At 40.3% G+C, this 14,470-nt stretch overlaps 1 protein-coding gene across 1 annotated transcript in view; it reads left to right on the top strand.

Annotated features, from left to right (window-relative positions):
- The window catches only part of FLT3LG (fms related tyrosine kinase 3 ligand), a 16,838-nt gene extending 5,529 nt beyond the window's left edge, over positions 1-11,309 (top strand). The window contains exons 3-7 of the mRNA XM_029283015.1: positions 333-386; positions 2,516-2,662; positions 5,315-5,471; positions 8,644-8,792; positions 11,107-11,309. Coding sequence (XP_029138848.1) covers positions 333-386; positions 2,516-2,662; positions 5,315-5,471; positions 8,644-8,792; positions 11,107-11,130 — 531 coding nt within the window. The 3' untranslated portion in view covers positions 11,131-11,309. The remainder of the gene's footprint in view (positions 1-332; positions 387-2,515; positions 2,663-5,314; positions 5,472-8,643; positions 8,793-11,106) is intronic.
- Positions 11,310-14,470: the final 3,161 nt, after the last annotated feature.

A 14,470-nucleotide genomic window follows, 5' to 3' on the forward strand; every position in this document is an offset into this window, starting at 1 on the left:
CTTTTAAAGATTTTAATAATGACACAGCCATAAATATATTTGGTTTTTAATTGGTTTTATAGGGGAAATGTTTTTGTGTTGTTTTTTAATATGCTGTGAGCCGCCCTGAGTCCCGTGGGGAGAAGGGCGGCATAGAAGTTGGAAAAATAAATAAAATAAATAAATAAATTTGTTTAATGAACATGGCAGTTGTTTAATTCGTAACATTGGGTTTCTCACATGGCTGATTGGATTTATGACCATCACGACTTACAACCATGACGAGCAGTCGCCATTATGGTTGTAAGTCAAAGACTATTTGTAACCTTGTCTTTCTCTTTCTCTCTCCTCAGAAAGAATATTTGCTCCTGGACTATAAAGTATCAATGCCGTTCAGTCTGAAACAGGTACAATTTTTACCACAGCCTTTACATCAGGGGTGGGGGAACTATGATATGTGAACTATGATCTGTGAACTTCAACTCCCAGAATTCCTGAGCTAGCTTTTTCTTATTTTTTTTTTTATTAATATGCTGGCTCAGGAACTCTGGGAATGAAGTTCACAGATAGTAAAAGGACCATAGTTCCCCACCCCTGCTTTACATAAATGCTATTGCCTTTCCATGAACATCAACAACATTGCTGTTGTTGGTTTGGCAAAAACGTATATTGTACATTGATCATTCTACTATTGTATATTGATCGTTCTACTATTCATGAAAATAGCCAAACCTCTTTCATGAAACTGCCCGTGGCACATTGCTAAAGATGACAGGTCAACTCCCAACAAATTTCCTGCCATGTAACTTGAGAATATAGCCTGATGTTGAAATAAGACTCTTGTATCTGTCAATATTTTGTAGGAGGAGGGAAGTTCAAAGCTGGGGCAGTTCAATTTGGAAATGCTTTGGAGGTTTTTTTAAAAAAGAAAAATAATATGCCTGTTTTAGGCATCTGACATGCTAATGGTGCAGTTTTGATATTTTCCTGTGTTAAAATGGCCCAAAATTGCTGTCTTTGATTAGCAGTCATGGTTAAAAAAGCTTCAAAGATTGTAGAAAGCAGACTTCGGGTGCATGTGTATGTGCCCCTGCACACACGCGTGCAGGAGTTTATGATCACAGGTTGCCCATCCCAAGCTACTGTTTTGCTCTTGAGTTTGCTTCTGGCATAATTTTAGGCTGTTTGGTTATATGTATGTTGCCAAGGTGCCTTTTTAGAACAGAGTCCTAAAGGAAGGCCATTGTTTTATTGAGGAAGGTGGCCTGTTGGAGTCTTCAATCAATTTCACACAGAGAAGACTTAATTCAGTGGCAAAGAACATGTCTTGAAAAGCCATTCTTGCAATTGTTTTGGGCTACCATCCCAAAATTCCTTGTGGATGTCCATAACAGGGTGATAGGAACTAAAGTCTGCAAGGGTCCTTAGCATCCTTTGCATATTCATTGAAGGCTCCTGGTTCAATCTTTGGCCTGTCCAGCCACATCTGGGAAAGTTTTGTCTCAAATAACTGAAAAGCTACTGCTGGTGACTCTTGATCAGCCTTGTCGAGCCTTCCAACTACTCTGTTTCCCTGAAAGTAAGGCCTACCCTGAAAATAAGCCCTAGCTTGATTTTGGGAGGTTGGCCTAATGTAAGCCCTACCCCAAAAATAAGCCCTAGTTTTAGGGTGAGGCACACACTTAAAAATCAAGCTAGGGTGGGGGTCGGGGTCTGCCCCATGCGCCCCGCACCTACTTACTTTGCAGCCAGGCCTCTCCTCGCTGGCCCACTTCTTCTGAGGCATCTTCTGCAGCCAGGCCTGCATTTCTCAGTCAGGCCTGCATTTCTGGAAAGGCCACTGCAACTGAGAACCGAGCTGTGGATTGAATCCATAGCTCGGTACTTGGCTGCAGAGGCCTTCCGGAAAGGTCTGACTGTGAAATGCAGGCCAGAATGCAGCTGCAGAATGCAGCTGCTCCTTCGGCTGGAGAAGAAGTGGACCTGCTAGGCAGGGCTGTCGATGCAGGAGGTGAGTAAAAAAGACACCCCCCACAAAAAATAAGACCTGGTGCCTCTTTTGGAGGCAAAAAAAAATAAGACCCAGTATTATTTTCAGGGAGACACGGTTATGTAGAAAATGCTCCCGAACTGACTGGAAAATCATGTCTTCTGGTTAAGAACCAGTGCTAATGTACCAGAATGTTCCATACAGTCAACTTTTTCCCTTAAGTGAGCATGGAATTACAGACCTCACTTTATGATAGGCCTCTGGATATAGGGTTTTAACATGATTTTCATCTCCCCTCTTGGATTCTGACTGAGTAAAAAATATGTTCTTGGTGGCTACCAGATTTGTGTTGCAATAATATACAGTAGAGAACCACTAGATGGCAGCAGTGAATCCAGATTTTCTGTGTCTCTGTTCCCATCTAGAGGTGATCCAAAGATTTGCAACCCAAGTGTGGTAGCCTTGGTTTATAATGAGGGTATAATCTTTTTTCTTCTTTTTGGTCTCATGTTTTCTCTGCATCCCATTTCCATTTATATTCTCCAGGACATATTCTGCAGTGAGTTATGGAATCTTCATTTCATCAATGAAAACTTAAAGAAATTAATCAACGTGTCTGGAGAAAGACTGAAAAAGTTAATCAAGAAGATATATAATCACACAAAAGTTGTTGAATCTTGTAATATTGAAGTAGTAAGTTGAAGAACTTTGTTTAGAGTGCTTCAGAATACAACACAAATCATTCCTATTTTATTCACAGTTTAACCCAGCTTGTCTTGTCCTAATAGCTTAAAACAGACTGCCATCAAAATTTCTATTTTGGGGGGGAGGAAAATCAGTATTAATTTAGATCTGAACTAAGCAAAGAGGAAAGACTTAAATTAATCCAGGGCTCTAACAGTGCTAAATGACGAAATCCTTATGAATATTTCTGGAAAAGGCTGAACTGAAATTTTTTTGCCTCCAATGTTGAAACAGGAAATCTGAAGCTGGCAGTATGGGTGGATGTTTTAGCAAAAATGTGATAAAATGCAATCACATGACTGTGGTTTTTTGCAAACAGCTGTAAATGGCTGGTTGCTAAGGATCCCAATATGTGGTCACATGATTGTGAGGGATGGGGACTGGCTGATGTAACTTCAGAACTGGGTCATAAGTATTGGGGGAGGGTTCGTCGTAACTAGTCAGAATTGGTGGATTACCTGTATATTAGTGTGTATTAGTTTTTAATCTTCCTTTTTAAAAAAATCTTTAATACAAATTATATATAATAAATGACCATGAAGGGAATTGCCTCACATGACACATCAAAGGCACAAAAAAATGTACATACTCCTTGCGTGACAGGAACAGTTGTATCTACCCATGGTCACGAAGGGTCAACACCAGTTTGACCACTTTTAATCAAAATGAGGGAAAGAGGAACTTTTTTTTACCCTATTTTTGGGCTGGGAGACAATGGAAAAGAATCTGAATTTATTTAAGTTCTTCACTTTTTTTCTGGCTGAAAAAGAAATTCCTCCCTTCCTTACAGGTCATCCTTGACTTACAACCACATTGGAGCCCAAAATTTCTCTTGCTAAGCAAGACAGTTAAGTTGAATTAGTTGTGCCCCATTTTACAACCTTTTATGCCACCCTTGTTAAGTGAATCACTACAGATGTTAAGTGCATTGTGTGGTTGTTAAGAGAACCTGGCTTCCCCCACTGGCTTTGCCTGTCAGAGGGCAGCTGGGTGACAAACAGATGGTGATCACATGATCCTGGATGGTGCAATTGTCATAAACTGTCATAAGTGTGAAACAGTCATAAGTCATTTTTTTCAGTGCCATTGTAACATCGAATGGTCACTAAACGAATGGTTGTAAGTCTAGGACAACCTATATTTGTTATGCCTGTTTCTACAAGTGGGTTCATTTCATTTTGAAGCAAAAGCTGCTGAGCATTTCCAATCTGAATCAACCCTAACCCCACTGTGTAGTGTACAATTGGAGGGGATCTTTGAGGTCATCTAGTCCAAAATGATCAATATTTGCGATAAATAGCATCAGCAGGATAAAGGGGGTCTTTTATCTGGAAGTTGCCATCAAGCCCACACCCTACAGTGTGTGTTGTTGTTTGTTTCTATTTTTTAAAGAATTTTATTAAGTTTCAAATATAAAAAAAACTAAAATAAAATGTTGCAGCGAAAAGGCAAAAGTGGGGAAGAGACAAAAGGGAAAATTTTAAAAGTAACATAAAAATCCCCACCAAAAATAACATAGGAAAAAAAGTTACTTCTAACTCCCTTCAGTTCAGATAAAGTTGTAAGATAAAACAAGATAACTTATTTCAGTTTAACAAAGAGATACAAAACTAAAATATAAAAGATATACATATCCAACAATCAAATAATCACAATACTCGCTTAGTCTAAATGAGTGGCATGGGGCCCCAGAGATCAAGACGTTCACCTCCCAATCGGAAGGTTCAGAATTCAATCCTAGGAAGTGACAGATGTTTATCAGGGAACAAAGAGAAAATATTTGCTGCGAACTCTGTGTAGGCGTCAGGAAGGGCATCTGGCCAGTAAATGCTCAGTGCCATTGAGTCACTCAGACTCCACTCTGAATAAAGGGATTGTAAAACTCTCTTAGTTTAAATAAAACATATAGCCTATAAATGCATCATAATATCAATTTCACAAATACACATAGTATTATTAGTTATTTTAAAAGCAAATATCTATAATAATACATCCTTTACTTCAGTGTTTCTCAATCTTTTCTTTACCACGGACCCCCTTTAAATATCTTTTGAGGCCACAGACTATGGCAACGGGCCCCCAAGACTTAACTCAAGATTTAAATGGGGACATTTCTTCAAGCCTTTGTAGACCCCCTGTGATGATATTGCAGCCCCCAGGGGTCTGCAGACCACAGGTTGGGAACCACTGCTTTATTGCAAATGTAAATAAATGCACTAAAAGCCCCAATAAAATGTACAACTATTAAACTCCAGCAGCACAAATTTCTATAATAATCAAAACATATCTAATCAAAATCAAGACTTCATTTTTATCTTTATCAGGCAAAAAATCTCAAAGCATCATCATGTAGAAAGAAAAACAGTCTAATTTTTATCTTTAATCAAAGCAGTCACTTTTGCCATCTCAGCCAGTTCATATTGTTGTGTGTGTGGTTTTTTTCCCCCTCAAAATAAACTTCAAAAGATGTAAAAGCACAAATAATGCTGTCTGAACTTTGGCACTGATTTCTGAAGCATGAAGTAGTAACTACACCTGTTGTACTGGCATGAGCAAGCTGCAGTTAATGCTCTGTGGTGTTGTTTTTTTGTTCTTTTTCAGGATAATAGTTCTGTCAGCTTTGCATTGACAAATATCTCTCAGTTTGTAGATGTCATTCCTTTCCACCTTCAGTCTTTATCAGCGAAAATAGAGAAGATTACATCAGAAGAAAAGTGTGCTGATTTTAAGAACTGCACCGTTATTCAGAGCCAAATAGGTAACATTTTTGAGTGATGGGAAAGGGGTGAGGAGACAAAGCTTTGACCATGTTCCCACGTGAGCCTAACCATGGTTCATTCAAAAATTTTATCTGCTGTGTCCAGTGTCCCATTCGATTCGTCCCCAGACGAATAAGTGTTAAAATAACGTTTTCCCCCTTGTCCCTCCATCATCCAAGGACAGGCTAATGGTGTGTCATATCTATAAGGCTTTGTCCCTAATTGCCATGAAGGGAAATGGGGTAACTAGCAGAGAAAGGACACAGAAAATGGCATCACTAAAGTCAGGATAGGGATCTGCGATGTTTTCCACACAGGATTGTTTTTTGCCAGTTCAATAATGGCATAGTGGGGTTACAGGAGAGAGCACCATGTGACATACCAGTGGGGAAAGGCCCTCGGTACGTGTTAATCTTCAGAAGATAATGTTCCCACAATGGAATATGGCAGAGTTCCCCAACGTTTCCAGCTTTGCGGACCGGCGGGATGGGTGGGAGAGAGGATGGTTCCAGTGGTGGGATTCAAATAATTTAATTGGTTCTCTGCCTTAATGACCATTTTAAGTATAAAAAAAACGGAATACCGAAACTAGAGAGATGAAGCATCTATTCCTGAAATTACCTCAGAGAAGCACCACCTAGTTTTTGCCTGAGTGACATGATCGAAGGCGCCGCATCTCCATTTGGTTTCCGTCGCTCCTTTCTTGGACATTTGTGGAGGGTTTTTTTTCCTGCCTGGAAGGAAGTTGAACGAAAACCAGACGTGTTCCGGAAAACACAGATTTATCATAACCGGTTCGCCAAACTCAACAAAAAAATTAGGTATCGGTTCTTCCGAACCGGTGTGAACCGACTGAATCCCACCACTGGACGATTCCACACAAGCGGCTAGCAAGCGTGTGTTTATGTGTGCAGCTCCATTTGCATGAGTAATGTGCATAAGCGCCTGACACTCCCTTAAATGGAGAGCACAAATGCGCACTTACCTGCTGCTCGCCGGCCGTTTCCATGGCTGGTTGCAGCCCCATCATGGCCCACTATTGGGCTGTGGCCCACAGGTTGGAGACTCTTGGAACATAGTCTACCATGTCAGCCTGCCCCAACCTGGTGCCCTCTGGACTTTAAATCCGACATTGATTGGGGCCAGATTATGTACAACATCTCAAGAATTCATCTCAACATCTCAGTACAGATAGTCCTCGACTTACGATCACAATTGAGCCCAAAATTTATGTTGCTAAGTGAAACATTTGTTAAGTGAATTTTGCCCCATTTTACGACTTTTTGACACAGTTGTTAAGTGAATCATTACAGTTGTTAGTAACATTGTTATTAAGTGAATCTGGCTTCCCCGTTGCTTGTCAGAAGGTCACAAAGCTGATCACATGACCCCAGGACACTTCAACTGTCATAAATATGAACCAGTCGCCAAAGCATCCTAATTTTGATCACGTGACCAAGGGGATGCTGCAACAGTCATTTAGTATGAAAAACGGTCATAAGTCACTTTTTTCAATACTGTTGTAACTTTGAATGGTCACTAAATGAACTGTTGTAAGTCGAGGACTATCTGTATCCTGTTCCTTAGTGGCTACAGTCACAGCATCCCTGCAGATGACACTCACAAAGTACCATTTTGAAGCACCATGAAAACTTCATTGTCCTAAAGATAGCTGTGGATTCTCTTGGCATGGGTCAGGCCCAAATGCAACAAAGACACATGGGGACTCCTTCAAGTCATACTCTATATTGTTTCATATCTTGGACAAAACCTTGTCAGACTGAGGATTCTACAATCTGCATCTACAATATACTCTGTGAACTATTAAAGAGGGACTGTCTTCTCTCACACATGATATTTGGGCTAAGCTGCCTCTTAACTCTTCTGGAACGCAGCCTCTCCCTCGTGAGGGAGCCATCTCCTCATTACTTTACATCACATATGATTTTGCAATATTGGAAATGGCAGCTCACAGATGCTACCAAAATTGCCAAAGAGAAGATTGATACCAAACTGGATGGAAGGCCTTTCCAATTTGGAGCAGGCCCTAATTATAGTAATATTCTGTAGCTGACCTGGAATTCTGTATCTCTGATTCAGTCATTGTGAACTTCACAGGCTGTACTTAGTTCCAGCTGTTCTTCTGGGACACGCTTTAATCTCTCTTTCTATCCCGCCCTTTTATCTTGTGCTTCTTAAGGCACAGCTATGTTTTTCTTAACTCACTCTGATTTCTACAGGAAGTAGAGACTCTAATAATTCTCAGCAACTATACTAAAATTCTTATTTCTTTTTGTAAATGATTTGTTTGTTAATCTTATCAAGGAATGTCACCACCACAATCACGCAGCTGGCAAGGAAAAATGTCAGCAAGGAGCAACAACTAGTATCCAAGCTTTAAAATCAGAAAAACAACGTTAAACCTTCCAAATCTGTTCATAGTTGGATACCATGGAATAAAGAATGCCTGGGATACATTGAAATCCTTTGAGGAAGAAGTCCATAATTTATCTCAAGTTGCCACCACCCAAACTCTTTTATTAACCGGATATAAAAGAGGGATTTCTCCATGATAATTTAACAATGTAGAAACAGTAAACAGTTACAATTAGATATGCTACATTACTTCTCTATCCCTTTTTACAAGACCCATTGCAGTGTCACATATCTTCAGGCAGGTCAACCAGTAGAACGTGTGGTGCAAAATGTGACTCATTGGGTAATTTATATAATGAATAAGAATAAGCTAAAATGCTGGGCAGTTTGTGGGTCAGCACATCGGGGAAGCCCAGCTGTTGTCTTAGCCCCATGTTTCTCAACCTTTGTGACTTTCAGAGGTATGGATTTCAACTCCCAGAATTCTCTTGCTGGCTGGGGAATTCTGGGAACTGAAGTCCACACCTCTGAATATCACCAAGGTTGAGAAACACTGCGTTAGCATGTTTTGGGAGTACTACCATCATGTTAAAGCCATAATATGATTGATTGATTCTGGCATGGCAATGTAGCCAATAAGTTTTATGAACGGGTTGAAAATTTAGCATGTGTATGTACCCAGCCATTGTGTCTTTCCTCTGAATATCATTTACTCTCTGCTCCACCCTCCCCACCCCTTTGTTACCAGCTGGCATTTAATCTGCCCCTATAGGTCAGTCTCTCTCTGTACTACAGAATCTTCTAAGTTACCCATCAACACTTCTGATTGGAAGCTAGAGAAGAAACAGTCATCTCAGCCAATCTCCCACAAAAGAACTTACTGGTGGTTACTTCTTCCAGCTATCTTGGTCTGTCTTATCTTCAGTTTATCGAAAAAATGCCAGGTAAACTCTTAATAAGAAACAATTTCGGGTAAAAATGCAACACAACAGCTACATGTGAAACAGCCTGAGACTCTACCTCTACAGAACAGATATTGTCATGGAAAGATTTGGATAAAGAGATAGAACATGGGTGTCAAACTTGATAGATGTGATGTATCGTACTGTACCACAATGTTTTTTGCCTTCGCGGAGCTGGGGTGGGGCGTAGTCTGTGCGTGATGCATCCAGCCCGCAGGCCATCAGTTTGACACCCCTAAGATAGAATCAGGTCTATAGATGATATTTAATTGGATGGATTCCTGATCCCCCAGAAGACAGAAATAAAATTCTCAAATGTTCTTTGAGAGAGTGGAGCTATGGACTACAAGTAACAGAATGAACTTTATTAGAGATACATACAAATTTCCTCACTCAGGAAACATAATTCACATATAGGGGATTGATAATTGTATTTGTGCAAAAGATCTTGGAATAATAGCTTATTGCAAAGTGAATATGGGTCCATACTGTCATACAGCAGCAAAGAAGGCAGATTCGGTTTTAGACTGTATCAAAAGTACCATTTCCAAAATAGAGAGCATTATTCCTTTCTTGCAATGAACCACATACTATCTTTCTACTGCATTAACATATCTTGATATTTGCCTGTTTCCCCATCCCTTACAAACATACATACATTTACAGCATTTGCTTCCTCTACATTTTTACCATATGTGCATAATACATAAATATTAGAGATAACTGTAATTTGAGAAGCCTCCCCCTTTCAGGCATTTCATAACTCTGTTAAAACAACACAATTCAACCTTGCTTTAACTAGGATTGACTATATATGGTGTCCATGTGGAGGAATTCTATTAATTGCACATACAGTATTCTTTTGTTTTTATTCTGCATTTTTACTCTGTTAGAGGGTGACCCGAAGCTTGCCAATTGGGGGAGGTTATAAAAACAGTGAACTAAACTGGATTGCAGCAGAATATAACTAAAAACCATCATAATCCTCTTGTTTGCTTCATTTTCCCTGCCAAATACAAAACAGTGAAGACAAAGGATGTGTTCTAAGTTATCGGTTTCCTTCTTAGGCATTTAATTGGGTATTTTAAATGGTACATAAATAGGGCTTATCTCTATGGCTGATGTGGTTGAATGGCAAGCTTCCAAGATATCCCTTGCATTTTTAAAAGATATCTCCTCCAAAGCCAGATAAGCAGCAGCAGATAAATAATTAGATAGGAAATAATATTCTAATCAAAGATCAAGGAAGAAGCCACACCCCCATAATATCCATACATAAATGGATATTAGCCCATTAACTAGTGAAGTAGTCCTCCATTTATGTCCACAATTGGGGCCAAACGTACTATCGCTAAGCAAGGTGGCTCTTAAGTGAGTTGTGCCCAATTTTATGATTTTTTTGCCACAGTTGCAAAGTGAATCATGCAGTCATTAAGTGAATCCGTGATTGACTTTGCTTGTCAAAAGCCAGCTGGAAAGGTTGCAAATGACGGATCAGATGACCCCGGGTGGCTACTGCCTGAATTTTAATCATGTGACCATGGAGATGCTGCAGTGGTCCTGAGGATCAGTCATAAGTCATTTTTTTTCCTTGTTGTTGTGACTTAAGATGCTAAATAAATGGTTGTAAGTCAAGGACTACCTATATATTTATAATGCTCCATATCTTGCATTTGACTAAGCCAGGGGTAGGCAACCTTGGCTCCTTTATGACTCGTGGACCTCAACTCCCAGAATTCCTGAGCCAGCATGGCTGGCTCAGGAATTCTGGGAGTTGAAGTCCACAAGTCATAAAAGAGCCAAGGTTGCCTACCCCTGGACTAAGCAATCTCATGAGCGAATATCCCTCCATAGGAAATTAAATTATGATGCTCCTCAAAATTTAATACATCAGAAAAAACACTAGACATGTTGTGTGCTTTTTCTCTAAGAAAAGCAAAAGGTGTGGGGGGGGGGGTTGTTTAGAAAAGCGGGAAAAATCTGGGCTTAAAAGTCATAGAATCAAGTCAGCCAGAACTCTCCTGGCTGACATTTTATCCAGGTGCAGAGAATATGAGACCTCTCCTGCCTCTTACTAATGCTGTGGATCCATGTTTCTCAACCTTAGCAACTTTTAAGATGTGTGAGCTTCAACTCCCAGAATATCTGGGAGGAATTCTGGGAGTTGAGATCCACACATCTTAAAGTTGCTAAGGTTGAGAAACACTGCTGTAGCTATGTGCCTGACAGATTGTATCTGCCCCACGTTTTCTTCTCCTCCATACATTTTCTCTTTCTTGTTTTTTTATCTTTTCAGTGGTCCTCTTCAAGTGCAATTTAAAAGTACCACCTCCCCGCGGCATGGGATCTAACCTCAACATCACAACATCTTAGAGCCTGCTCTATCCCACTCCTAGCCTTTATCTTGAAGGACTAACCTGGCACCATCTGTCAGAGGGGGCGCTGCCAAGAAGGATATCAGTTCTGACTCCCACCCCTTGGTAGATGCTTGCATCTTTCTTTTTTGTAATGTATAGATGGTCCTCAACGTACGACTGCAATTGGGACCAGAATTTCTGTTGCTAAGGAAGATGGATGTTAAGTGAATTGTGCCTGATTTTACATTCTTTTTTTTTGCCATGGTTGTTAAGCAAATTACTGTTCTTAAGTGAGTCATGCAGTTGTTAAGCAAATCCAGCTTCCCCCATTAACTTGCATGCCAAAAGCCAGCTGGAAAGGTTACCAATGGTGACTGCATGCTGCACCCATCTTAAATACATATTTGTTGCCAAGCACCTAAATCTTGATCTCGTGACCATGGGGATGCTGCGATGGACTTAAGTGCAAGAATTGGTTGTAAGACTTTCAGTGCCGTTGTAACTTTGAATGGTTGTTAAACGAATGGTTTTAATTTGTGCTTACGCATATGTGCTGTATGTGCTTACGTAAAAAGGAGAGACAGAGAGATGGTTAATACATAAGTTTTTTTATTTTGTATAAATAAAAGCAAATATTTAGTAACCACATGAATGTTCCACAAAGAGGAACTTTCTGGTGCATTTTTATTTAATGTGAGCAGCTAACATGTATTGGTCTCTTATCAGAATCAAGCAATAGACAGCCTCTCTAGAATCATCTGTGGACAGCAAAGTCCAGCCTCTGAGACTTTCACATGTGTGGACTTCTCACCTTCATTAACTTAATGTTAATGTATGGACTTCAACTCCCAGAATTCCTCAGCTAGTAGGGAATTCTGGGAGTTGACGTCCATACATCTTAATGTTGCTGAGGTTGAGAAACACACTCTGACGTAACATCTTTAGGCAGCTCGGGATTCCCTGACTCATGCTAATATGCACATCTTGAAGGGCACTAGAGCTATTTGCTTTGGACTAGACCAGGGGTACGAAGCAGCTTGGAAACCTCTCCCTTTCCCCCCCTCAGCATGGCTGGCTCAGGAATTCTGGGAGTTGAAGTCCACGAGTCATAAAAGAGCCAAGGTTGTCTACTCCTGGACTAGACAATTCAAACCAGATAGGACAGTGATGGCGAACCTTTTAGAGACCGAGTGCCCAAACTGCAACCCAAAACCCACTTATGCATCGTCGGGTGCTGGGTGGGTGTGGCCCATTGGCTGGGTGTGGCCCATTGGGTGGGCGTGGCTGCGGTGGGAACGGCAGACTGGGACTAAAAAGTTCAATCAATCAATTCCAACTTTGCAAGATCTTTTTTTTCCCGCGAGAAGTTGAAATTAACTGATTGACTGAACCTTTTTGTTTTGTACATGGTGGCAGAGGCCTAAAGCGAAAAGGTTTTATAAAACCCAGCTGAAGGCCTAGGACTGGGGCGATGGCGCGCGTGCCCACAGAGAGGGCTCTGAGTGCCGCCTCTGGCACCCGTGCCATAGGTTCGCCACCACTGAGATAGGAGAAAAGTCAGAGTTTGTGTATCATTGTACTGTCACCTAGTGATCACTCAGAATGCGCAGCCCAGATCTGGTAGCCGTGTTCATCTCACTGCTGACCACTTTTTATAAAGAAGGTGAAAGGATGGTGAAGGATAACAAAAACAATAATAAATAAATACATTTGCAAATCATGGACACAGGACACTGCAAAACACCATAAATATGGGTTGGTTGCCAAGCACCCAAAAGGAGATCACTTGACTGGAGGGGGGGAGCAGCTTTCAGAATTTTGAATCTGAGTATCTTTTTTTTGGGATCCATTGGAACTGATCGCTAAGCGACCAGTCATAAGTGGAGGACTTCCTACAGTTACAAAATGCCTTTTAAATGCAATTCCTAGTTAAGGAAGAAGCACTTGTATCCATCAGAAATGCATTCCTACAAGGTGATTAATATGTGTCATAATGTTGATGTCAACTCTTAGCAATCACATAGATAGATTTTCTTCCTGATGATCAGTCCCTAATTTGGTCCTTCAGACTTTCCAGTAGTTCTCCCATCACCATTGTACCCAAGTCCACCCACCTTGCTGCTGGTCGCCCTTTTCTCTTTTCTTCCATCCTAAAAGTTATCCATGTTGATATTCATTATAATTTCCATGGAAAAGGAAATTTGATTCCAGTCATTCATTCATCATAATTTAAAGAGCCTTTTCCTTCGGGAGAACCAGGGCTTTTTTTGTCATAGAACGCCCAGAACGGAGTTCCGGCACCTTTTTTGGATGGAACCTTGTAGGGTAGGCAAGGCGGGTTGTATAACGTGTGTGAGTTCCGGCACCTTTATTTTATTTTATTTTTTAGAAAAAAAGCACTGGGGAGAACAACCTCCAACTGAAATTCCCTATAGCAAAAAACTGTCCAATTTTCCATGGCAGAAAGACCACAGATTAAACCTGAGCTCTATCTTTCTTCACCTCAAGACGTACTGCTGGAAAAAGCTTTCCTGTTTATTCCTGCCAATTTGGTACAATGACTCATTCATTTTCTGTCCCAAGTCTTCATCCATATAATTAATGTCAGATAACAACTAGAATTTGGATTTTCTCAACCACAGTTGATTTGGCTGTGGTTGAAAGTTGTTCTGAATAAATTTTAGGAATGTCTAGAAAATTGAGTGATGGAGTTATCTAATAAGCTCTTTGATAGAAAATCATCTCCTTTCTCAGCTTGTTTCCCAGTCTACCTCTGTAATGATATGTATGAATGACCTTGAGAGCCACACTCTACATAGTGGTCTGATAGACAAATCTGAATCTAAAGGAGGGATTGGGTTGGAGAAAGCATCTCAGATGCTCCCTAGTTTTGGGGAAAATAAAAGTTAAGGGTGGGAAGAGGTCCTTTCAAACTTGCAAGATTCTGTTAGTTTCCTCTTATAATAAAAGTAGTGTTAGGAATCGCAGTTAGTGCTTCTTGTGAAGCCAGGCTAAGATTTGCTGAGCAAATAACTGGTTAATCTGCTTATGAAATTGCATGATAAATTGGACCTAATATCTTGCATGAGTCAGAACTCAAGGAAATGTTTATGTTTGTTTATGTTTATTATATTTATATCCCGCCCTTCTCCTTGCGGACTCAGGGCGGCTAACAGCCAGATAAAACAACTACAAAAATACAAAATGCTACAATTAAAAACATAATTAAAAGACAATATTAACATTTGGCCAAATTAATTTAAAATTATTTTAAAACCCCGCTAAAAATTTCCCCTAGGCCAG

The sequence above is a fragment of the Protobothrops mucrosquamatus genome, unplaced genomic scaffold, assembly GCF_001527695.2.
Source record: "Protobothrops mucrosquamatus isolate PMUCROS unplaced genomic scaffold, P.Mucros_1.0 scaffold8, whole genome shotgun sequence".
NCBI classification, from domain to species: domain Eukaryota; kingdom Metazoa; phylum Chordata; class Lepidosauria; order Squamata; family Viperidae; genus Protobothrops; species Protobothrops mucrosquamatus.